The sequence below is a fragment of the Megalops cyprinoides genome, chromosome 15 (assembly GCF_013368585.1).
Source record: "Megalops cyprinoides isolate fMegCyp1 chromosome 15, fMegCyp1.pri, whole genome shotgun sequence".
Taxonomy (NCBI): Eukaryota; Metazoa; Chordata; class Actinopteri; order Elopiformes; family Megalopidae; genus Megalops; species Megalops cyprinoides.
Genome location: NC_050597.1, coordinates 11,682,100 through 11,702,992, shown reverse-complemented (window position 1 = coordinate 11,702,992; position 20,893 = coordinate 11,682,100). Strand labels below are relative to the sequence as shown.

The 20,893-nt window shown below is 41.7% G+C and overlaps 1 protein-coding gene across 2 annotated transcripts; it reads left to right on the top strand.

Moving 5' to 3' along the window:
• Nucleotides 1–278: 278 nt before the first annotated feature.
• On the top strand, nucleotides 279–11,415 carry btbd3b (BTB (POZ) domain containing 3b). Of its 2 annotated transcripts, XM_036547085.1 has the most exons (5): nucleotides 279–346; nucleotides 2,800–3,049; nucleotides 4,398–4,488; nucleotides 6,881–6,999; nucleotides 8,485–11,415. In XM_036547085.1, the coding sequence occupies exons 2-5, from the start codon at nucleotides 2,913–2,915 to the stop codon at nucleotides 9,515–9,517; spliced, it is 1,380 nt and encodes a 459-aa protein (XP_036402978.1). In that variant the 5' UTR covers nucleotides 279–346; nucleotides 2,800–2,912; the 3' UTR covers nucleotides 9,518–11,415. The 2 variants fall into 2 exon arrangements, with proteins under 2 accessions (XP_036402978.1, XP_036402977.1); XM_036547084.1 differs by lacking the exon at nucleotides 279–346 and having other exon boundaries at nucleotides 2,169–3,049.
• The last annotated feature ends 9,478 nt before the right edge of the window (nucleotides 11,416–20,893 follow it).

Genomic DNA, 20,893 nt, shown 5'->3' with positions numbered 1-20,893 from the left:
AGCGAACCACCGGGTGGTAACTGGCAGCGGTCCCAGAAAGCTCCCAAGTATTCGTCACGCTTCCAAACAATAGAGGGAGCCTTGCTCGTGTGGGCAAAACCTAAACTTTGTTGGATTTAGGTGGCACGATCGGCGGTAACATTTCACTCTCTCGCTTTTTCGTACAGATAGCTATAACGGGCCACACTATTCTGAAATCCAAGAAAGGACAAGCGAGAGTGTTATCCACACTTTTCCTGAATCCGTAGGTTGACCGGCTGTAAAATGAGATGAGACCTCGCTCTCTGGTCCTGCTGGCGATTTCGTGCTTCACAAAATGTTCGACACTTCAGAGGAAATGAGATTGGTAGGTGACTTTGTTCGTCCGTAACAGTAAATGTTATATCTACCAAAGTTATTGTGTTTCCACTTTATTCAGTAATCTGATGAAGGCTGTTTTTAGCCGCAAAGCTGAATTTCCAAGTATGTGCTTTAAAGCACTGAAAAAGTTTCCGAAGTCAGAGCTTAACAGTTAAAAGCCCAGTGTTTTGTATATAACGGCGGATGTTCCGTTTTTGGGTAGATATGTAATGTTAAGTATAGGTATTCCATCGGTTTTGTATGATTTATTGTTTTTCACAATCGAAATGTCACATAGTGTGCGATGGATTCACTGGAATAACTCATGAGATGGTTATCCTAAATCACTAATTTCCTCACCCGTTTATGAATGCGTTGTTACGTATAACAATAGCCTAAAAATGTGTACGGAGTTAATTGTGTCCGTGTGGATTTTTAAACTGTGTTATTACTGAAAAGTCGTTTCTATAGTGCTTAAATCATTTGAGGAAATTTAAAGTCGAAAATTATGGAATCGCTCTTGCCGGGTAGTTTTGAGTCTCATCCCCACCCTTCCCTCTTAACAAATTTATCGTAGCTGTAATCGTATATTTGAGGGGCGATTTCTTCTCGTATCGTTTGATAGGCTTCATTGTGCGGTTAGTTATCAAGCTAACAGATATGTGGCTAAAAACATCGATCGGTTCTTCAGCCCTCGCAAACCACTGGTACACGGCGTTCCTAATGCCTATTGCTATAGTCGCACAGCAGACGCCCTAGTTCAGGACAATTTGCGAAGCGTTTTAATCAGACACCATAATATCCAGTCCTGGTAAAACTACGTGGTGAAGCATTACATTTTAAAGAATGTCAGAAACAGAGGAGTAGGTTCGCTGAACCTGCTGAAATCATCAGATAATTCCTCATACTAGCAGATCCAGTGATTTTTAACAGTAGCAATTTGAAGGCTTTAAAGCAATCGTATGTCTGACATAACTTTGGTCCTTAGGGCTGTTTTAAGTTGCTTGTTTTCAAAACAAACAGGGTACCCGTTGGGAAGCACATCATTATTCTTTAATAAAGCTTTATATCTGAATTGGAGAACAAGTTATGTCTGTTAAATTTGTATAATTTGGAATAAAATTGTGCTGTGAACAACACCTTTGATCTTTTCTGGAATTGAACAGAAGCAGGAGTGTGATGTGTGTGTCCTAAAGGAAACTTGTCATTTGTACCGTTTTTAGGATAAATTTCTGTTTTATGACACACATAATCTGACAGGCCAAGGTATTAGGTTTTCAGTTATTTTTGCTTTTTTATTTGTAGCAAAAGCAAAAGGAAACCAAAAAGCCTGCAGATATTATGTCAATAATGCCCTTAAAATAGGATTATGTTTTATATGCCAAATGAGGACAAATGATACATTCTGCTAAAACCACGAGAATGCAGAACGTTCTGTATTTTTAAGCTCACTTGGAAGCAAACACAACCGTTCTGTTTAAGGGTAGACAGAAAATTGTTTTTGTTATGCAACAGTGAAATCAACAAGGACATGTGAAACATCAGCAAACAGCAAAAAATATCCTCAACAGTGTTTCGGCTTACATTAAGCAAACTCTGCTCTGAAAAGCATGTCATTTGCATTGCCCTTTTTATTTATACGGTTGAATAAGTGTTAAGTCCTGCTAGCCTGGTGAGAAAAGAGAGGCTAAAACAAACTGCAGATAAATACATCATTATAGGGGGAAAACAGACTGTCACTTTAATTGAGGGGCTTTGCATATTCCAGTAGGTGCCACACAAGGTTGCGGCAGCCAATCGCACGTCTTCTGTCCCGCTATTGGCTCAGCTTCAGCGGATGCCTGGCTCTATTTGCGGGGGTTACAATTTCTACTCCGCTCATCCATTCAACTCCTGTAGTCAGCAAAACAACCCGACACAGTCTACCGGGGTCGGCATCTCCAAGCAGAATCCTTGAGAGCTGTGTGCCTGTGTGAAAGTAGGGCTGCCGGCACCACTGCAGCAGCACTAAATCTAGGTCTGTCAAGCCAGCCAGCGCTTAAAGAAGAGGGACGGACAGAGGGGGAGGGGGGGGAGCAAGGAAACGATCGATTAATTTCAGTAACTCACAGTAATGGAGATCCAAAGAGACCGCCGGGCGCCGGATCAAACTTAAAAGAAGAGTGTGTTGCCACATCGGATTGTTCCGATCTACTAGCGAGGAGCAGAAGAGAACAGGGGAAAAAAGGGGGGGGGAAGGAGTGTTCAGAAAAAGAGCTCTGAAAAGGTGAAATAAAAGAGGATTTGACTGCCGCACTTAACTCTTCTCAGCTTCCTCTCCCTCCTCCCGGAGAGACTGTCCTGTTCACTTCTTGAATGTCTTCTTTGCATGCTCCTCCACTGCTCGGCAGGTGAACACACTCATGGTTGATGCCAAGGGAAGGAACATGAAATGTCTGACTTTCTTCTTGATGCTTCCAGAGTCAGTGAAGAGCAGGTCAAATAAAGGGTCCAAAAAGGGGAGCCCCAGCAACTCCAAGTTACCCCCTGTTTGCTATGAGATCATCACCCTGAAAACCAAGAAGAAGAAGAAGATGGCAGCGGATATCTTTCCCACCAAGAAGCCGGCCACGGCCACCACTGTCCAGCAGTACCAGCAAGAGAACCTGAACAACAACAACACCATTCAGACCTGCAATTGGCAAGGGCTCTACCCTACCATACGAGAGAGGTAGGTGAAGAGGGTCACCTCCTAAATTCTACTGTAGCCGCAGAACTTAGTCCAGGGAAGCAGTACTGAGCTAAGTTTAGAGAGAATAAGAGAGGATCAAAGTAAGTTCACTGGTGATCTCGCCAGTCTGATTTCTGATCCATTTATTCATTAATAAGTCACAGCTGCTGTCCTTTTAATCTTTTACTTGAACACCTGTGCCTCTTATGAAGGGATGATCTTTAACTCCTGCTCTTTAAAGAAGGCAACCAGGCTCTGCACTGATCCACTTCTGAGGGCACACAGGGCTTAGAAATGCGTGCAGCCTGTCTGATGGTGTCTGTAGAATGCTGCCCGGCGGCACCCTGCCGGTGTCCCTCCTGTGTGATTGTGGCGGAGTCCCCCTGCCATCAGCGCAGCGCCGTCCCCGGACCCTGAGTATCTGTATCAGCCCCATGCTGGGAGCGAACACAAATGAGCCTTGGCGGTGTGCATGGGCAGTGCAGGCTGCTACACGTTTTTAAGGAGATATGTAGTCTGCTTTCAGAGGAAGACCCCTTACCGACAGAATAAACGTGTACAGTCAGTCCCTGCTTTGCTGTGTCTCTAAAGCATCATTACTTTTTTATCCCACACTCCTCTATGTTCCTATATTACACAGTGTGGGGGGTTTAGTAATTGTTTTTCATTATCATGAATTTTCTGCACTTAGGTGAGGAAATACTCTGACTTTCTTGATACTGCATTATAGGTTAGGAGCTGATTTTAGCCACTTTAAATTTGACTCATTGGCCATCGAATAAGTCCTTGAAAGTGCACTCTTTAGTTGCCCTCCACCCTTCCTGCCTCACAGTAGGAATGCACATTTGCTTGAAATTTATTGGAGAAGACTGTCTAAAAAAAGATAGGCTTTAAAAGTTGATAGTTGTGTTTGGCAGACAGGTGTTACAAGTAGAAGAGAATTTCAGTCTGTGAAGGAGGACTTGCACTCAGTGCATGAAGCTGCAGTGATGCACTCCTGGCTCTGAGAGCCTGTGGTTGTGCTCTGTGTCTGTCTGGATTCACCTAGAATGGCTCTTTTCATCCCCTGTTAACGGAAAACTACTACCTAAATCAAGAGGGTGCCCCCACTAATCGGTGTGCCGCTTTTTGTAAAAGAGGCCATTGCACTATGTGTATGATCAAACTGGAGAAAATGTAAATTTGCAGCATGTATTTATTTATGAGTTCACCTTTGGCAGATTTCAGACAGGCAGTCATAAATCCTTTTGTATCACATTTCACTGCCCAAATCTGTCTCGATAGATACACGAATGGCATGACTTTCGGGTCCCTCCGATTCAAGGTTGTGTTTCACTCTCGTTCGCAGGAATGCAGTGATGTTTAACAATGAGCTGATGGCCGATGTTCACTTCGTGGTCGGTCCACCGGGGGGGACACAGCGACTTCCTGGACACAGAGTAAGCCACTGAAAACATCTTCTCTTGTGGTCGCCCTCAGAACCCAGTGGGCATGGGGAAGAGTGCAATCAGAAGTGCGGGAGAAATGATGAACAAACTCCTCATCACTTAGTGCTGTGTGCATCATCATATAAATGATTTGCCTCATTACGGTCTGTAATGAAAGCAGAATCCTTTGTGTTGCAGTGCTGCTTGCGAGCCATGTGTCTCTGAGCAGTTCTACTCAATAATTCATGTAAATGAGGTTCAGGGATGAAAGGAGTGCAAAGAAATGGAAATAGAAGTGAAATAGCTGAAATTGCATCAGATTAACTGACTTTTCATCAATTCCTGGTTAGATTTAGACCTTTTCAGGTGTTCAGTTTTTTTTTTTTTTGACCTTCCAGATGTGATTATACATGTGGATTAACAGCATCTGCTGCCTGTTTAAACCAGGTCATTGGAGGCAGTAGACATTACTAAGAGCTGAGCTTGGAATACAGAAAAAAAGCTAATATTTTAGCCACTGATCATTGGTAAATTGTCACCACAGCATTCTGTCAGCGACGCTGAATTGTAAATGGTTATTTAAAATGACAGGTTGCAGTGTTTGTCCTCTGATATGGAATGTGACCTGATGCAGTGTGGCCAGGTTGATTGGCGAAATGCTTCCTGCTGCAGCACCATAAATATGTCACTCGACTGACAAATGATCAGTTATCCAAGGATGTCGGTAGCTCCCATTAGCACTAACCTTGGACTACCCAGTGGTCATTTAACAGATCCAAGGACTTACCACCTCGGTGTACTTACAAGCCCAACCCAACGGTATTTCACCAGCTGTACAAGTTAATCATTACCTCTCTGTGTCTGACACTTTCATAGGTGTTTTTTTGTGCAATGAACAGTCCTGGTTTAATGCTCCACTGCCTGCAATGACAGGAGGGCCTTATTTATTTTATGTGTCTGTTTAATTAAATATTCAGTGCAGTAAATATCCCCACCCTGCATGTTCAGAAATTATGGTTAGGATTTGTAATTTTTGCAAATGATTCGCCATTATCTTTTTTTTCAAAATGCAAAATGCGTGGCTTGGTGATAGGTTTTCTAAGGCGATCTGTTTATCGTGGAAATTCCCTGAGCCAGTGGTGCATTAAAAATGCACCCTGAATGATCCTCATTGTACCAGTTTGGCTTAAGCACAGAAATACATTTCACTGTTATTTACAAAAGTGCTGTAATACTGTCATTTTCAGCTCTGCAGCCACAGTTCCAGCAAAGTCATTTCTGTCATTGATTGAATAACTGATGTATGACTCAAAACTATAGTTTCTTCTATGATAAAATTAATATCCACCCGCTTCAAAGAAATATTACATTACTATTAATCCCCATTGTAATTTGTAATTTAAGTTTCACTAACCTAATACATTTCCAAATGGAAACATTAGCAAATTGATTAAATTTGCAATGAATCATATCATTGAATGTATGAAATATATTGTTGGACATATTATACAGTAATTTTGGCCAGGCAGTGATTGTGAGCTTATTAATAAGGGCGTAATATCTACATGTGCAGTATGTGACTTTTTTTTTGGTATTTGCTTTCTTAAAAAAGTGTTGTAGTTTGTTAAGCTCTTGAAAAACTTTTCGAGAACAATTTCATGTCATCTAGTGTGATTGTATTCCTGTTTGAGACTGGGTATCATCTTGAGAATAAACCAAATGCGGGTTTTATTCCCGAAGAAAAAAAAGATCACAGTCATAATTAAGCATTGTTTGTGCGTGAATTTAGTGTGCTCAAGCCGATTTCATGGATAAACTCCTTTCGGGGAAGAGTGAAGCAGGAAATGAAAGCAATAAAAGCTAATACTGAATAATCCATGAGAAAAAGGAAAGGTTTTAATTCCAAGCAATGTCTGCCGAGATGCCTTCTTTGACATTTCTCAGGTTCTGTAACAGCATTTTGAGTGGCTTTAAATTGTAGTTATCTGCTCTGATTAAGTGTAGCCAGCTGTGCCACGTCCCCCCCCCCCCCACCCCGTTAGCTTCATTCCCTGACAAGTCCATTGACAGAATGCAAAAACCCCCTCCAGTTTGGTGTGTGTGCGTTACGCAGGACTGAAAATGAATTATCTCAGTGAAAGGTTATGGCAGCTGTCAGGGAATCAGGGAAATGGACAGCCCCAGACAGGATGAGCATGTTTCTGGCTGCGTGTATGATCTGCAGAAACCTCCCCACCAAAAAAATAAAAACCCCTATCTCCTGTTTTATGTGATCTGTCAAGCTTACGGTTGACAGTTCCCATCTTGCTGAGTGTATTTGGTGGAACTATAAGGTGTCTCAGGTTGACCTCTCCTTTTCATTTCTCTCTCTCTCTTTTCTTCCTTCCTCCCTCCCCCAACGAAGTACGTCCTGGCTGTAGGAAGCTCCGTTTTCCATGCTATGTTCTATGGAGAACTGGCAGAGGACAAGGATGAAATCCGGATTCCAGACGTGGAGCCTGCCGCCTTCTTGGCCATGCTGAAGTAAGAGTCCTGTTGACGTTGCTTTGTTTCTTGAACCATTAAAACTTGACTTCTTCCTTTCAATCCAAAGCCTTTTCTTTACTGCCACTTAAGGGATTTTTTTTTCCCATTAAGCATAGCGACAGAGTCATTTTGTGAATATAAAAGCCCTCTTTGGACCGTCTCCAGAAGGTTAACGGCTTTGCTGGAAACCAGCATCCTTTTTCACAGCCAGTAGTTCACACCTATTAAAACAATCCTTGGCTTTTGGAAGTCAGATTGAGGAGTCATTAATGATTGGAGTCAAGTCCTCTAATGAGCTACACAATTGTGAAAATATAATGTGCTTTGGCTCCGCCACACTTAGAGGAATAAAAATGTCTTGATGAAGAAGACTCAAACTAAGCGGTACTGTTCTGTTAGAATTTATTGTTCTGTTAGAATTCATTGTTTAGTTGATCAGGTCAGGTCAGGCTCTGCCTCTGTTTGACAGCCTGTTTTGTGAATTCATTATCAGTGTGTTTCAGTGGTGTGCGGCACTAAAGAGGGGATGTCTGTGTCGAGCAAGGAGGTGAAAACCATTGGTATGCCACCGGGGGCCTTTAATATTCTGTGTGTTTCCTCTGTCAGCGCTCCCTTCTGACTGCGGAGCCATGTCAGATCTGCCGGAGAGATCCCTTAAAACCACAGCCAGCCTCTCAGTCATGCACTTTCATGAGAGAGGGAGGGCCCTCCTCTCCATTTCCTTCTCTTTTCAGCTCCTTATGATTTCAAATCTCCTTCGTGGGAACCGAGGGCCGGGAGCCGTGTGTAGGCAGAGTGTGTAGCGCGTTCCGAGATAGGACTAACACTGACTTCTCTGTTTCTGCTCGTGGAACAGTCTTTTCTAACCGGCTCTCATTTTACTGCAGACTCAGATCTCATGGCATCTCAGACCCTGTGTCATCGCAGAGTGTAGAGAAATGGAATGTAGAGAATAACGGCGTCGGGTTCCAGTGTCCTTGGTGGCTTTGGTCTGGCTCTGCTGCACTTAATAATGCCTCTGAGGGGGAGTGTTGTGTCAGTGTGCAACATACCTATTCTTTTCAGCTGTTGTGAGAAAGGATTTTGAAACTGTCTGGCCTCTAAAATAGTAATTATACAAAGATTAGATTTTGTGTGATGTATCCTGGATTTGAGGCGCTTTGTTTATAAAATTGCACTTACCGGATTTTTTAATATGTTTTGTATGGGCTCTGTGACTGGCATTGCATTCTTTCCTACTTACTTGGGTTTTATTAAACATGGAATTTACTCTGACAAAGATTCTTTTTGACCAGCCTGTGCTTACCTTAACAATTTTCTTCAAAATATGTGATCCCACACTACTACATTCCTAAAATGTATCTGTTATGTAGTTTCCAAGGCATTTGTTTTTAATAACTGGTTATAATAGACAAACTGTACAGAGAAACTGGAGAGAAAGTTAAGCACCTCCGTTTTCTTTTTTATTTTGTCTCTTTTTAGGTACATATATTGTGATGAGATTGACCTGAGTGCAGACACAGTACTGGCGACCTTGTACGCTGCCAAGAAGTACATCGTACCCCACCTAGCACGGGCATGCGTCAACTTCCTGGAGACAAGCCTCAGTGCCAAGAATGCCTGTGTGCTGCTCTCCCAGAGCTGCCTGTTCGAGGAGCCCGACCTGACCCAGCGCTGCTGGGAGGTCATCGACGCCCAGGCCGAGCTGGCCCTCAAGTCCGAGGGCTTCTGCGACATCGACTCTAAGACGCTGGAGAGCATCCTCTGCAGGGAGACGCTCAACGCCAAGGAGATCGTGGTGTTCGAGGCGGCGCTGAGCTGGGCGGAGGCGGAGTGCCAGAGGCAGGACCTGGCCCTGTCCATCGACAACAAGCGTAAGGTCCTGGGCAACTCCGTCTACCTGATCCGCATCCCGACCATGGCGCTGGACGACTTCGCCAACGGCGCCGCCCAGTCCGGCGTCCTGACGCTCAACGAGACCAACGACATCTTCCTGTGGTACACGGCGGCCAAGAAGCCGGAGCTGCAGTTCGTCAGCAAGCCGCGCAAGGGCCTGGCACCGCAGCGCTGCCACCGCTTCCAGTCCTGCGCCTACCGCAGCAACCAGTGGCGCTACCGCGGCCGCTGTGACAGCATCCAGTTCGCCGTGGACAAGCGCGTCTTCATCGCGGGCTTCGGCCTGTACGGCTCCAGCTGCGGCTCGGCCGAGTACAGCGCCAAGATCGAACTCAAGCGCCAGGGCGTCTTGCTGGGCCAGAACCTGAGCAAGTACTTTTCGGACGGGTCCAGCAACACGTTCCCCGTGTGGTTCGAGTACCCCGTGCAGATCGAGCCGGACACCTTCTACACGGCCAGCGTGGTGCTGGACGGGAACGAGCTCAGCTACTTTGGGCAGGAGGGCATGACGGAGGTGCAGTGCGGGAAGGTCACCTTCCAGTTCCAGTGCTCCTCGGACAGCACCAACGGAACAGGCGTGCAAGGAGGACAAATCCCAGAGCTCATCTTCTATGCCTGAAACCTCCACTTTGACCCTCTATCAATTTCCCTTTTGATTGGTCCATCCTTTGCGCCACATAAACATCTTGAGATTTGATTTGAGTTTTGTATGCATTCCTGTGGTTTCATAGCAAATTAACTATTGCATGGGACCCAATATGAGAGAAGGTGACAGAAGGGCTGTTGTTGGTCAGGACCCACCCTTTGTCCTCATAATGCCTGGTGTCATTCATGTTTACAACTTTTTTTGGACCAAGCATGGGTATGTTGTTAAACTCAGTTTCACAGCTGTAATATTATGCAACATGATGTGCACATTTTCACGACTGATACACAGTCATTTATCCGGACAAACCGCAGAGTCTTGCTGTTGAAGAGGCGGTTCTTAAATATCTATGTTCTTAAAGGCATTTAAGCAGACAAAACCAAGAAGATCATTCTCACGTCAAAGATGACATTGTAAGATGGTTTAAGACATCATTAGCACTGGTGATGCGTGATGTCATCTATTACTGTATATAGATATAAATGATTTTATGTACGCAGTCAATTCATGGCTCCTCCTACAAAACTCTTCAAAGTTTAATATGTAGAAACTTGTAATGTGATAGCTCCATACCCGTGTAATGGCAATATTTTTTAGTGCTTACAAAGGAGGCACAATTGCCGTGCAACAATACCAAGCAACATGTTCAAAGACTAGTCATCACTGTGTTCATTACTACGAAAAATGACAAAACCACCTGCCTCTCAGAGCTGTAATAACTTTGAAAGAGTTGACTAAAACTGTTGAAGCTGAAATTGTTAATATTTTTTCCCTAAGAGAAGATATGGCATATTTTGACACATACCATTGTCAGATGTCAGGCTTGTTACTTTCAACATAATGAGCAGTCTGGGAGTGGATTTCTATGTTAAAGTACATTGCATATAGTGAGATGTACTGATTTAATCCATAGCACCTGTGGAGTGTAAGACAGTTGACAATAGTGTATGGTGGTCTGTGAGGAGTTGGTGTTCATCATAGCCACCGTGTTTATGCCCCCTAATTAAAGCAATCTTGCCTTTTTGACATTGGCACCAGTGGTCTACACTCCATTCAGTCCTAAGTAGGTGAACTTCTTTGAAAGCCATCACATCCAAAGCTGCTAAGGAGTTGTTTTATAGTAGAAACTGGAATATTTCAGATTTTCCTACCTGTTACCACTGTATGGTACATATGAAAATTATTTTATTCATGTTAACAATAGGCTTCAGGCTGGTTATGTTGTGGTCAAGTGGCTTCTCAAATATACTTTATTAAAATGTATGTAATCCCCTTTTCAGCTGCTATTCTTCTTGTATTCTCAAAGCTTCAGCAAGCTAAATTCTTTTCTCTTTGTACCACCCTTGTGAGGTGTACAAAAAAGGCTGAAGAATACAATGACTTCTGTGTGTTGCTCCTCTGTCTTAATTTTTGTCAAATCTGCCATATCTTACAAACATAAACCTGGAACAAACACAAAAAAGGAAGACAGAGAAATGTGTCTTATTTTGTATGCTAGTTATTGATTGCCGTGTTAACAACATGCAGTATTTACAGCTGAAGAGTAAAAACGTTGCACTCTGTGGAGCATTGCTTAATCGTTTGAACCCTACTGTCTTGATGTGAATTGACTAACATATCATTATGTACAGAAGTAAAACATTGATTATATTACACTGACTGTACAGTATGTTTTTAGTTTATTTCAAAGCAAAATGCAGGTCTCTGATTTGCTCCTGTGGTGGATTTCTCTCTGAACCCATGAAGGCTATTTGTCATCAGCAGTTGAAACATAAAGTATGATGGGTTATTGATTAAGGACACCATGGTGAATGTTTCTGTACAGTGCGTCTATGTAACGCTGCCAAAAGACCCATGAATGTATATAATACTGGCAAATGGAAATAAACGGACTGGTTCTGTAAATGTCACTGTGTTAACTCTCATTTTGGGAAAAATTAGGATTCACTTTCTTAGTTCATGCATGTATTTGTTACTCTTTTATTAGCACTGGTTCACATTATTCAATGTTTCTAAGCCCTATGCTATGTGGTCTTGCTGTGCATTCTATTATAACAGTAAACGTCTGTCCAAACTGTTGTATTTGCAATAGCCAAGGTGCCCAACAGATGCCCTTTTAGTTAACCTCCAGTTTCATCTTGTTCTGTTAAACAGAAGCTGTAGTCACCTCCCCCTGGGAGCTTGCACTATATAGGGTTTTACTAAAGGAACTAATTTCATTTAGAACCACTGGTAATTAGAGATGGCGTGTTTAAAACCTCACAAAGCTGTGTTCTCATAAATTCCCTTAAGTTAATGGAATATGTGTCTGGTCTTTAGCAGAAAAAAACTCCTCTTTGGTTAATCCCATGGTAGGATTTTCTTAAGTTAATATCATAACAAATGGAGTTGTTCATGGATCCCTGTCCTAGACAACAGTAGCCACCCTATTTTTGAGAGCACCATTGGAGCTATTCATGTTGAAGTCAGTAAGATGTGTGTTGATGTCAATCTTGCAGTTGAAAGAATATAGCTCATCTATAACACCCTTGGTTTTGGAGCTCAACCAATTTTCCTGTTTTGTCTGCAAAGCTCTATCTGAAAAGCTACATTAAATGCACTATAAACTACATTTTATCTTATTTTGGAAATTGAAAGTCATTGCAGAACACATTTCTGCTTGCACATATATTTACTTGATCAATCAATAATATAAGAAACATTTCAAAATGCTTGCATAACCATCAGGCATATCTTTGATAAATTTAGTCTGATGTGTTTTGGGACCAGCTGTTTCAGAGTAATTTTTCATAGTGCTGCCGTTAATGGTGTGAACTCGATCATTAATTGCAACCTGGGACAAGATTCTGCCAAGAGTCAGCGGGCTTGTCTTCTGCAGTGTCACTTCTGTGCCTCTGGTGAAGCAGGTGGTATGTTTTGTTAGCCATTGCCATTCAGAATTCTGGCACAGAAAAAAACAGAAGGCAGCTTTTGAACTCTATTTTTAAGGAATGGTCTTGGATATCATCACTTACGTAGAGTGAAAAGACAGCACTGAGTTTAAGAGGCAGCTGATGATTCAGAATGCGCGCACTGATTTGTGGCTGAAAAATAAATGTACTTCCTGTATCTTTGCGCATGTCTTCTATTAGTGTGGGATGAGTCCAGAAGAAGCTGCATGATGTACCCTGCAGTTCATCTTCTTAAGCTACTCTGACCACTACACCCCCACCTCCTCAAGCAGAGCCACAGACCATGAGTTTGACTCAAATTAGTTTTATTTTGTGAAGTCCATTACATTTTATTCAACAGATGAGTGGTACCCACCAAGTACCCATCAGTATGACTGAACCCATTTCTCGTTGGCTAGTCCAAATCTGTTTTTCCTGTAACTGATGATGGATTCTAAGTCCACCTTCTGCAGGGTTAAAAAAAAAGAAAATGATTTCTCCAGTTTAATTGCATCAACAACAAAACCCTGATATGTGGCTTGAATACATTCTCTGAAAATGGAAAAACCTTAGGGATCGATATCTTGTGTTCAATCAGCAGCAAGGTATAATAAAATTAATTTATTTTGAAAAAAGCCATTTAGGAAACAGGAAATGAATCCCACAAACCTTATAAAACATCCATCTGCTTTAGAGTGTTACTTAGTTCAGAAATTATCAAAGTTCTGATAAATCCATTAATTTATTCTTCCTACAATGTCTCTGCGTCCCTATTGTCTTGTGATTGTCACTGTTGATAAAACAAAATTGAAGTCAATGGGGGGGTTCAAATTAAATGCATAGTTTTAATCTCAATAAACAAACACCTATTTGTCAGGGCTAGCTAATCTTCTGCATATTAATAAGATTGTATTATTATGGGAAAAATCAGTAAACATACCCAAGCAGCAATGGGTAATATTAGAAATGTCTCAAATGTCAGAAATTCATAAATTCAGAAGTCTGACCACAGCTCTTCACAGTCTGTCTGCGAGTTCAGTACAGGACACACAACAGACTAGATGTACTAGAAGCTCCATGGAGAAATGACCTTTCATTCTCCACACTCATTTCCGGCTTGTCAAATGCTCCCTGCACTGTCACTTGTGGGCCTGCTGTATTGTCAGCCCAAATGTCCCTTAATCCCAGGGCCCATGTTGTAACTGTCCTTCGAAATATCTTCACGCTGACAGGAGACGCAGTGCCGTCACAGCTGGGCAGGGAGGGTCTGTGGTAGACTCCTGTCCTTCTGCCCCAAAGCACACCGGCCCTCCTCTGGGAGAAGAGCATTTATTGCGCCTTGTCTTTGGAACGCCTTTGGAGAAGTGAAAGGTGTTCACGCGTGACAGTGCCAGAGACGTGAACTTTGTGTCAGTCTATCTCACACTGAGGTCATGTCACGCATCCAGCCCATTCAGTCTCGAGCTTCGTGTCCCTTTCTGTCTCAATTGGTGGAATGTTTGACGGTAACCTAAATGTGCTCAGGGTGTGTGTGTGTGTGTGTGTGTGTGTGTGTGTGCGTGTGTGTGTATGTGTACATGCCTTAAAAGGACCTCCCCAAAAAGATTCAAGTCAAACTGCTCCTGAGTGGCTCAGATAGCTAAGGTGCTTGTTTGTACTCAGAGCACTGACTGAGTTTTCAGGGAAAGATTGTGTCACCAACCAACAATGACTAGAAGTCTGCAGTTGCATAGAAATTGGGTTAGTTCTGCCAAGGATAGGGTCAGAAATGCACACTGTTCAGCATATGCGCTGTATGCTGTCTGACTTGTGAAAAATACCTGTTGGCTTTCAAAGAGAAGTCCTACTTGAAAAGGGATGGAGAGGGGGAAAGGATTAAAAAGATAAATCATAGTTATTTGAGTTAATTTATATGTGTATATATGTGTATGTTGTCACACAAATAAAAATAAATCTATTCAAGCCAGCATTTCACAAGTATTAAATAAAGATTGTGCTGTTTCATTGTCCTCAAGGCTGAATTGAAGAAATTGTCACGAAAACTGCTTTTGCTTGTCTGTAAAAGTCAATACAATTTTTATGCCAAATCTAAAGTTTTTTCTTATTGAGAGATACAAGGACACGTACCTTTCAGATGTGGGTTGAAAATATTTAGATTTTGGTGGCAGACTGAAAGCTCTCATAATTGATTTTTTCACCTGTTCCAGACAGCTTTGTATTTGTTAATTAAAAGTTCAGTTCCAGAGATGATAAAAAATAGGCTCGTTGTTACTACGTCTAATAATACTAATATAAACATTATATTTATAAAATATATTTACATGCAAACTTATTCAGCATGATCAAAAAAAAAACAAAACAAAAAATATGTAACACAGTTATTGTAATATATAATATAATAATAATAAATGTAATATATCATATATAATAATGGTTATTGATTTTCCATTGCTGTGTCCTTCAAAATATTTTTGTTGATTAAATTTTGATCTCATTCTTTATCGTAAATAAATAGATATTTTGCAACAAAAGACATTTTTTGTCAATAGGGGTTTTCTATGCACCTATTTCTATGCAAAGAGTTCATCACATCTGATTGTGAGTATGTTTATAACATACCTGTTCACATCAAACCAACACCAGGGTCTTTCAAAATATGTGATCAGAAGGAAATGTCAACCACATGAAAAACAGCTTTCATGATTCAGTAAAACACCAGCTTCATCTTATTTTGAGGCTAATGCATGATATGTACAATTTTTAAAACATATTTATTTTGAAATGCATTTTGCTCAGATTTGAAGGAATGGAGAGGGACTGCCGAAATAGCTACATTTAAGCAGAACATTAATCTCTGCCATCGGCCGACTGTGACAGTAGTTCAATTCTGTGCTTGAAATTATTTATCAGAGTGGCACAGAGGGATGTAGCTTCCTGACAGGGGATCCATTACTCCACAACACTATTACAAATCGTACAGTCAGACTGAAGTAAACTTGGTTGAGATGTATGATGACTTTCACCTCAGCATAAATTATTTTTATGTTTTGTTCCATCCTAAAGCTGTTTTGTTTGTAACTTATGAATCTAGCATCCTTACTCTCGATATTCATAGCTTAACTGCTTGTCACACAGATGGGTTTTCATGAGAAATGCAAACCAGCGTTCTCTTGCAGTCGTTTCTTGGATACATAGCGGTAAACTATGGTGGGACAATAAACATACAGGCAAATTACAGTTCTCTAGCATTGCTGAAATAGGTGCTCTTTCAATAAGAAGTGCCAGTCACTAGGAGCTGTTAAAGATGAAGGACTCTTAGACTGAATTGTCTTATAAGTGCGTCCAGCACTTCTCAGAGCCAATCAGTCCCATGACATGTCCAGTGAACATTTCAATGGCCGTGCCACTAGCAGCCAGCATGTCGAACCCAGCAAAGCACACCGCAGTGTACATCCATCCCAAAACAAATGAATTGTCATTGATGAATAAAACATGAGGAAGAGGCTTTAAACATAGGCGTACAGTGAGCTTCAGATAAAATGGGAATGACACATTTACTGGGTTTAATACATGTTAAAATATGGGGTGCTGAATTTCTGACTTAAATAGAGTGATGCTGGAGGAGGAAAACAGGAGGGGCAGTGGTAACATATGGTGTCGCTAAGTCAGTTCAAGTGTAAAACAAAAAAACATTCTTTGTCCCATTTTGATTTAAATATGAATAAGACAATTTTAGCTGAGAAGATTCTAATAATATGTGCTAATATCTATTTAATAAATAATATTTATCAGATTAACCAAAACCACATGTTGTTAAAATATCAGCATATGTTCTTGACTCTGTCTAGCAAATAAATCATGCCAGAGTTCCTTTTTCAATATAAACAGACTTCTTTTATTGAATTTTAGTCAAATTTAAGGACAAATGTTGATTGAATCAGGTACAAGTCTTAAGTTCTTGGCCAACAGAATTTGCTTTATCTACATATGGCTGAAACGCCTTCACTGAAAAATGGGGGTTCCAGAGACCAAAATCTGTATTTCTATGATGAATTTTGTTATTTCTTCTTTTATTGTACTGTCAACAAATTAAAATGGCTTATACACACAAATACACACACACACAAATTTACTTCAGCCCTCCTAGCAAAGTGTTTTCAAGATTACACTGCAATGCATTTGTGGTGGTTTGTGCTTGTACCACACAACTGGCAACAATAAACCAATCCTTTAATGCCTGCCCATTACAGCCTCTGTAGTACAACAGTGGCTCCTCGACCAAGAACAAGCCCGGGGTGAGAGCGCTAAGTAGTGAGGCATTCAAGTGAGGTAGCCAGGGCCGCGATAATTATCAGAGGGGTTAGCATTGGCACCAGGAGTTGCAATTAATCATATCTGAAAATGGCAAAGGGCTTGCGGGTCAAGAGTGAGGGGCAGGTGCAGACACCGAAAGGACAGGGACGTGAACGATTGCATCTCGCGCCTCTTCATCATTTCCATCATGAGCTGGGTGCTGGGTCGGCTAACGAGCGAGCGGCGGTCCTCTGAGGCGGAGTTAAGCCCTAAATGAGAAGGATATTATTTTGAATAATCTCCCATCTCCCAGCGCATTTCCCGAGGTGTGAGCCTGGGACAGGCTGAGATAGAGACGATGATTACTTTTATTTATCTGTTTATTTATTCATCGCTACAAGGCAGTGCTAAATCGTTTCAGCATGCCTGGCTTACTTACGTGGCCAGCTTTTATGTCAGATTAGCTCAGTTATTGCAGCGCTGAAAGGCAAATAGATCAATATGCCAGGAATGTGCCTTGCCACATACCAACTGAATTATGATTTCAATTGCTATAGAAATTATGAAAGAGTATTTGGTCGTGGCATTATTGCACACATAATATATAGTCTAATATAAATCATATAAAATGTTGTGTGACACCCTTCAGAGGGTGAGTTCTACAAACATTTTTTTTCCTATGTATCGAAACATCATGTGAAACTGGTGAAAATGGACTGGATAAGAATAAACCTTGAAACAGCAAGATCTGATTAGCTTGGTAGGCAATGTCCCTGTTTATTGCTGCTAGCCCAAAGGAAGTTTTCCAAGAGCAGAATGTAAATCCTTTCAGATTAATACTTTTTAGAGATATACAGCAGTCACTCTGAATGTAGGAAAACTAAAAATCCTGCTGCCAGCAGAAAAAATGCCTGTATATGTTTTTCCCTCTCTCTAATTCTGTGCTGTATCTGTTCAAATTATCTTATTGTTTGGCACAGGAGTTACTGGTTATCAATAGGATAAATTATACTGACAATAAACCATTTCTTTTTGTCTGAAAAAAGGAGAAATATCACTTAAAGTTCGAGTCAGCACAATTTCACAATACTGCTTTAATGCATTTTTTGGCCCTCCCACATGAATGGTGTGCCTTGAATACTTATTTGCTGAATTCATATTTTCTGTTCAGCCACCTTAAAGTGACCGGGCACCTTCCTCACACTTCCATCACTCACATAATGTCCTTGTCTAGTTTTTTATCATTATTATTTTCTAGCAGGTTCTTCAAAAGGTTGCAGGTGTGACTCATTTTTAGCAGCATGACTGGGCTTTTGGGCCATTTTTGCCTCTGACAGCTGTGAGGGGTTGTTCTTACAGTGCATGTATTGTGTCCGTATGTTTGTTCTAGTATGCTCTCACATTTACTGTCTCTTTAACAAAATCTCCTGCATGCCGAGGAAAGTCACCCTCCTGGGTCCCAGGGTACTAGATTGTAACATACCGTGCTCAGGATCTGATATGTGAGGAGATGTTCTGAGCGTTAATTGTGAACCAGGCTTTGCTGCCTGTCTGTTCCACATCCTCATCTGAGAGAAGAGACACTTCCTAGACTGTCCTTCCTTTGAAAGAAGTCCCTTTCCCTTTCAAATGAGAAAATAAGGAAATCAGGTCTGCTGTTCCCTCTGTGTTTGTAAGTCTGTCCCTCAGCACCCAGACAGAAAAATCCATAGTGTTTAGACACACTGAATCAAATCACCATTACTATCAATGCAATAAATCCTTTACCCTGAATATTGCATCAAATAAATAAGAAGGTGCTGCCTAACATAATGTTGCCTAGTGCAAGATTTGTGTCCTTATTGTTTCTCTGTTGGAATAAGTGCATCAACACGGAGAAACTGAATGGTGCACTTTCAGTGCGTGCCACTCATGCTTTCCTTCCACCATGTCTGTTAACAGTCTAACCTCCCCCACACCTCCCAGTGCACACCTTTAAAACTAAAAATGCGTCAAAACACCAGCGCCTCAGCAGTTTGTTTTTCACAGTCCAGGTGATGCCACAGTCACACCTCGTTGCACACACCATGCAGTCCTTCCGGTCTCTCACATCTCACCTCGCCGTGAGTTAAATAATCAATTATTCCCGGATCAAGACAACAACTCATGGCTGTGGATGAAGAGGAGAAGGAGGAAGGGGATTTGTTATCCAAACCTCTAGTTCAAATACTCATTTTATAAGGAGGATAATTAGTTTCAGCTGCTTGAGCTGTCAGCCGCCAACCCAGTCCTTCGTTTTTCAGGTTTCCAGGACAGACTCATTTTTGTCCCCTTCCTTTGCTTTTCAAAGTGAAGGGTATGAACAGAGAAGCATGCATAGTGGCAAAGAAGTGAGGAATTACCATGGCGATGGGAAGGAGACAAATGAGGGTTGTCTATTCTTCAGTCGTCTCTCCCAGCAACTGCTCAATGTTGTATCAAACACAAAAAAAATGTATATTCTCTGTGTGACTTTCTCTGTCTCACACCATCCATGAAAATGCTCCCAAAGGGGTGTCTATGACAATAGTCACATACATCGGCACGTCATTAGAAGTGTTTAATTAGTGCAGACAAAGGCTTTAGCAGCTCCAGCAGGTCCAACAGGGTACATCTGACAGGCAAAGGTTAGGTCATTAGCAGGAAAAAAGTATCAGCACAGTCTACTAAACCGAGGACTGAATAGTCATCTTAATGTATATATTATATTCTGTGTTGACGCAATGTGCAAAACGTCAATTTTCTGTTCACTTTGTGTGCAGTTGGATACATTCTCTTATTACCTGTGTGCCTTAGTTTTTGTAACTATACTGGTACTCACTTCTTTGTCTCCTCAGAATTCCATTAAATGGTGTTAATTGGACGATCAACACTGGACAAGATCTCTGTTTCAGGCCTAGTTAAGTGTTACGTGAGATGGCCATCCTGTTCTCATCTGAGTGTGTGTGCAGGAAGATGCATGATCAAGTTGTGTAAGTTTGAAGAAAATGGAAACCTTGTTCTAGTAAGGATTATTACGTACAATGTACAAGCAGGGAATGTCGTATTAGCTAAGAAACATTGCTCTCTGACTGAAACACAGCTCCTTCATCCATACATCAAAGTGCAAAGCTTTAGCCTCAGTACTACGGCATGAGATTTTTTCTGTAAGACAGGCTAATATGTACAGTATGTGTGTGTGCACATTCACAGCTATACATACATACATAATTTGTAAAGAATTCTGCATGCCCAAATCTTCCTCACTTTCTTTGAATCTACCTGTTTGATGCAACAAATTAGGCCAGTGATTATTTTTCCCTTGCAGAAGAAGACTGCTGAGCTGATCTTACATTCTCTGATGTAGGGTATCATATCTGGGCTGTATAATACAGTGCAATATTTTGTATTATATCCTGCAAGAAGAATTCCCTGGTAAAGTGGGGATGATATCAAGACAAATAGCAATGTGTAGGTTCAAAACTACTCAACCTCAACAATACACATACAAGTTGGGATGTACTGTAGTCATCTGCTTCTGATGACTTCTCCACAAAAGTAATTCATTGTGGAGAAACCTGATAAAGGTGTGACCAGGAACCCCTCAAGAGTGGTATATCACTTGCCATGATCCAGCTACTCTTGCAGAACTACAGCCATGGAGCACAGGGCATTCGCCTGCTTAACACTAAGATGCAAAGTCACGGTATGTACACAAATACACACTCCAAGAGGGGCTCCTAGCACTTAACAGCCCCAGTACCAGGAGTTCCACACGGCCAGAGGCTAAGACTAGAGGTGGAGGTTGTCCCCAGTGAAACTTTGGCTTTCCTCTGTCAGGGTCAGCAGGTCCTGTCTTGCAGGGAGACACATTAGCGGCACATTAGCAGCACCATCAGAAGCTGCCTGAGCTCTGTGTACCATTGTATGCATAGCCACCAGGTATGCATGCCACTACCAGGATCATGTTTGCCCTCTAGTACCATCATTTTAACCAGACTCCTGGAATGAGACTGCATGGGGAAAGTGCATACAGGAATAAGGGGTAAAGAGGTGCTGCTGGTGCTATAGGCTAGCTGGTCTGTGATACCAAGGACAGCCCAAGCCTGTCTGAGTTATCAAGCTTTTT

What these genes read in the sequence shown, in the direction of transcription:
- btbd3b (XM_036547084.1), top strand. Translation starts at nt 2,742, where the DNA reads ATGGTTGATGCCAAGGGAAGGAACATGAAATGTCTGACTTTCTTCTTG. An exon ending in TACCCTACCATACGAGAGAG is followed by an intron (nt 3,050 to 4,397) that starts GTAGGTGAAGAG and finishes TCTCGTTCGCAG; the next exon opens with GAATGCAGTGATGTTTAACA. An exon ending in GCCTTCTTGGCCATGCTGAA is followed by an intron (nt 7,000 to 8,484) that starts GTAAGAGTCCTG and finishes GTCTCTTTTTAG; the next exon opens with GTACATATATTGTGATGAGA.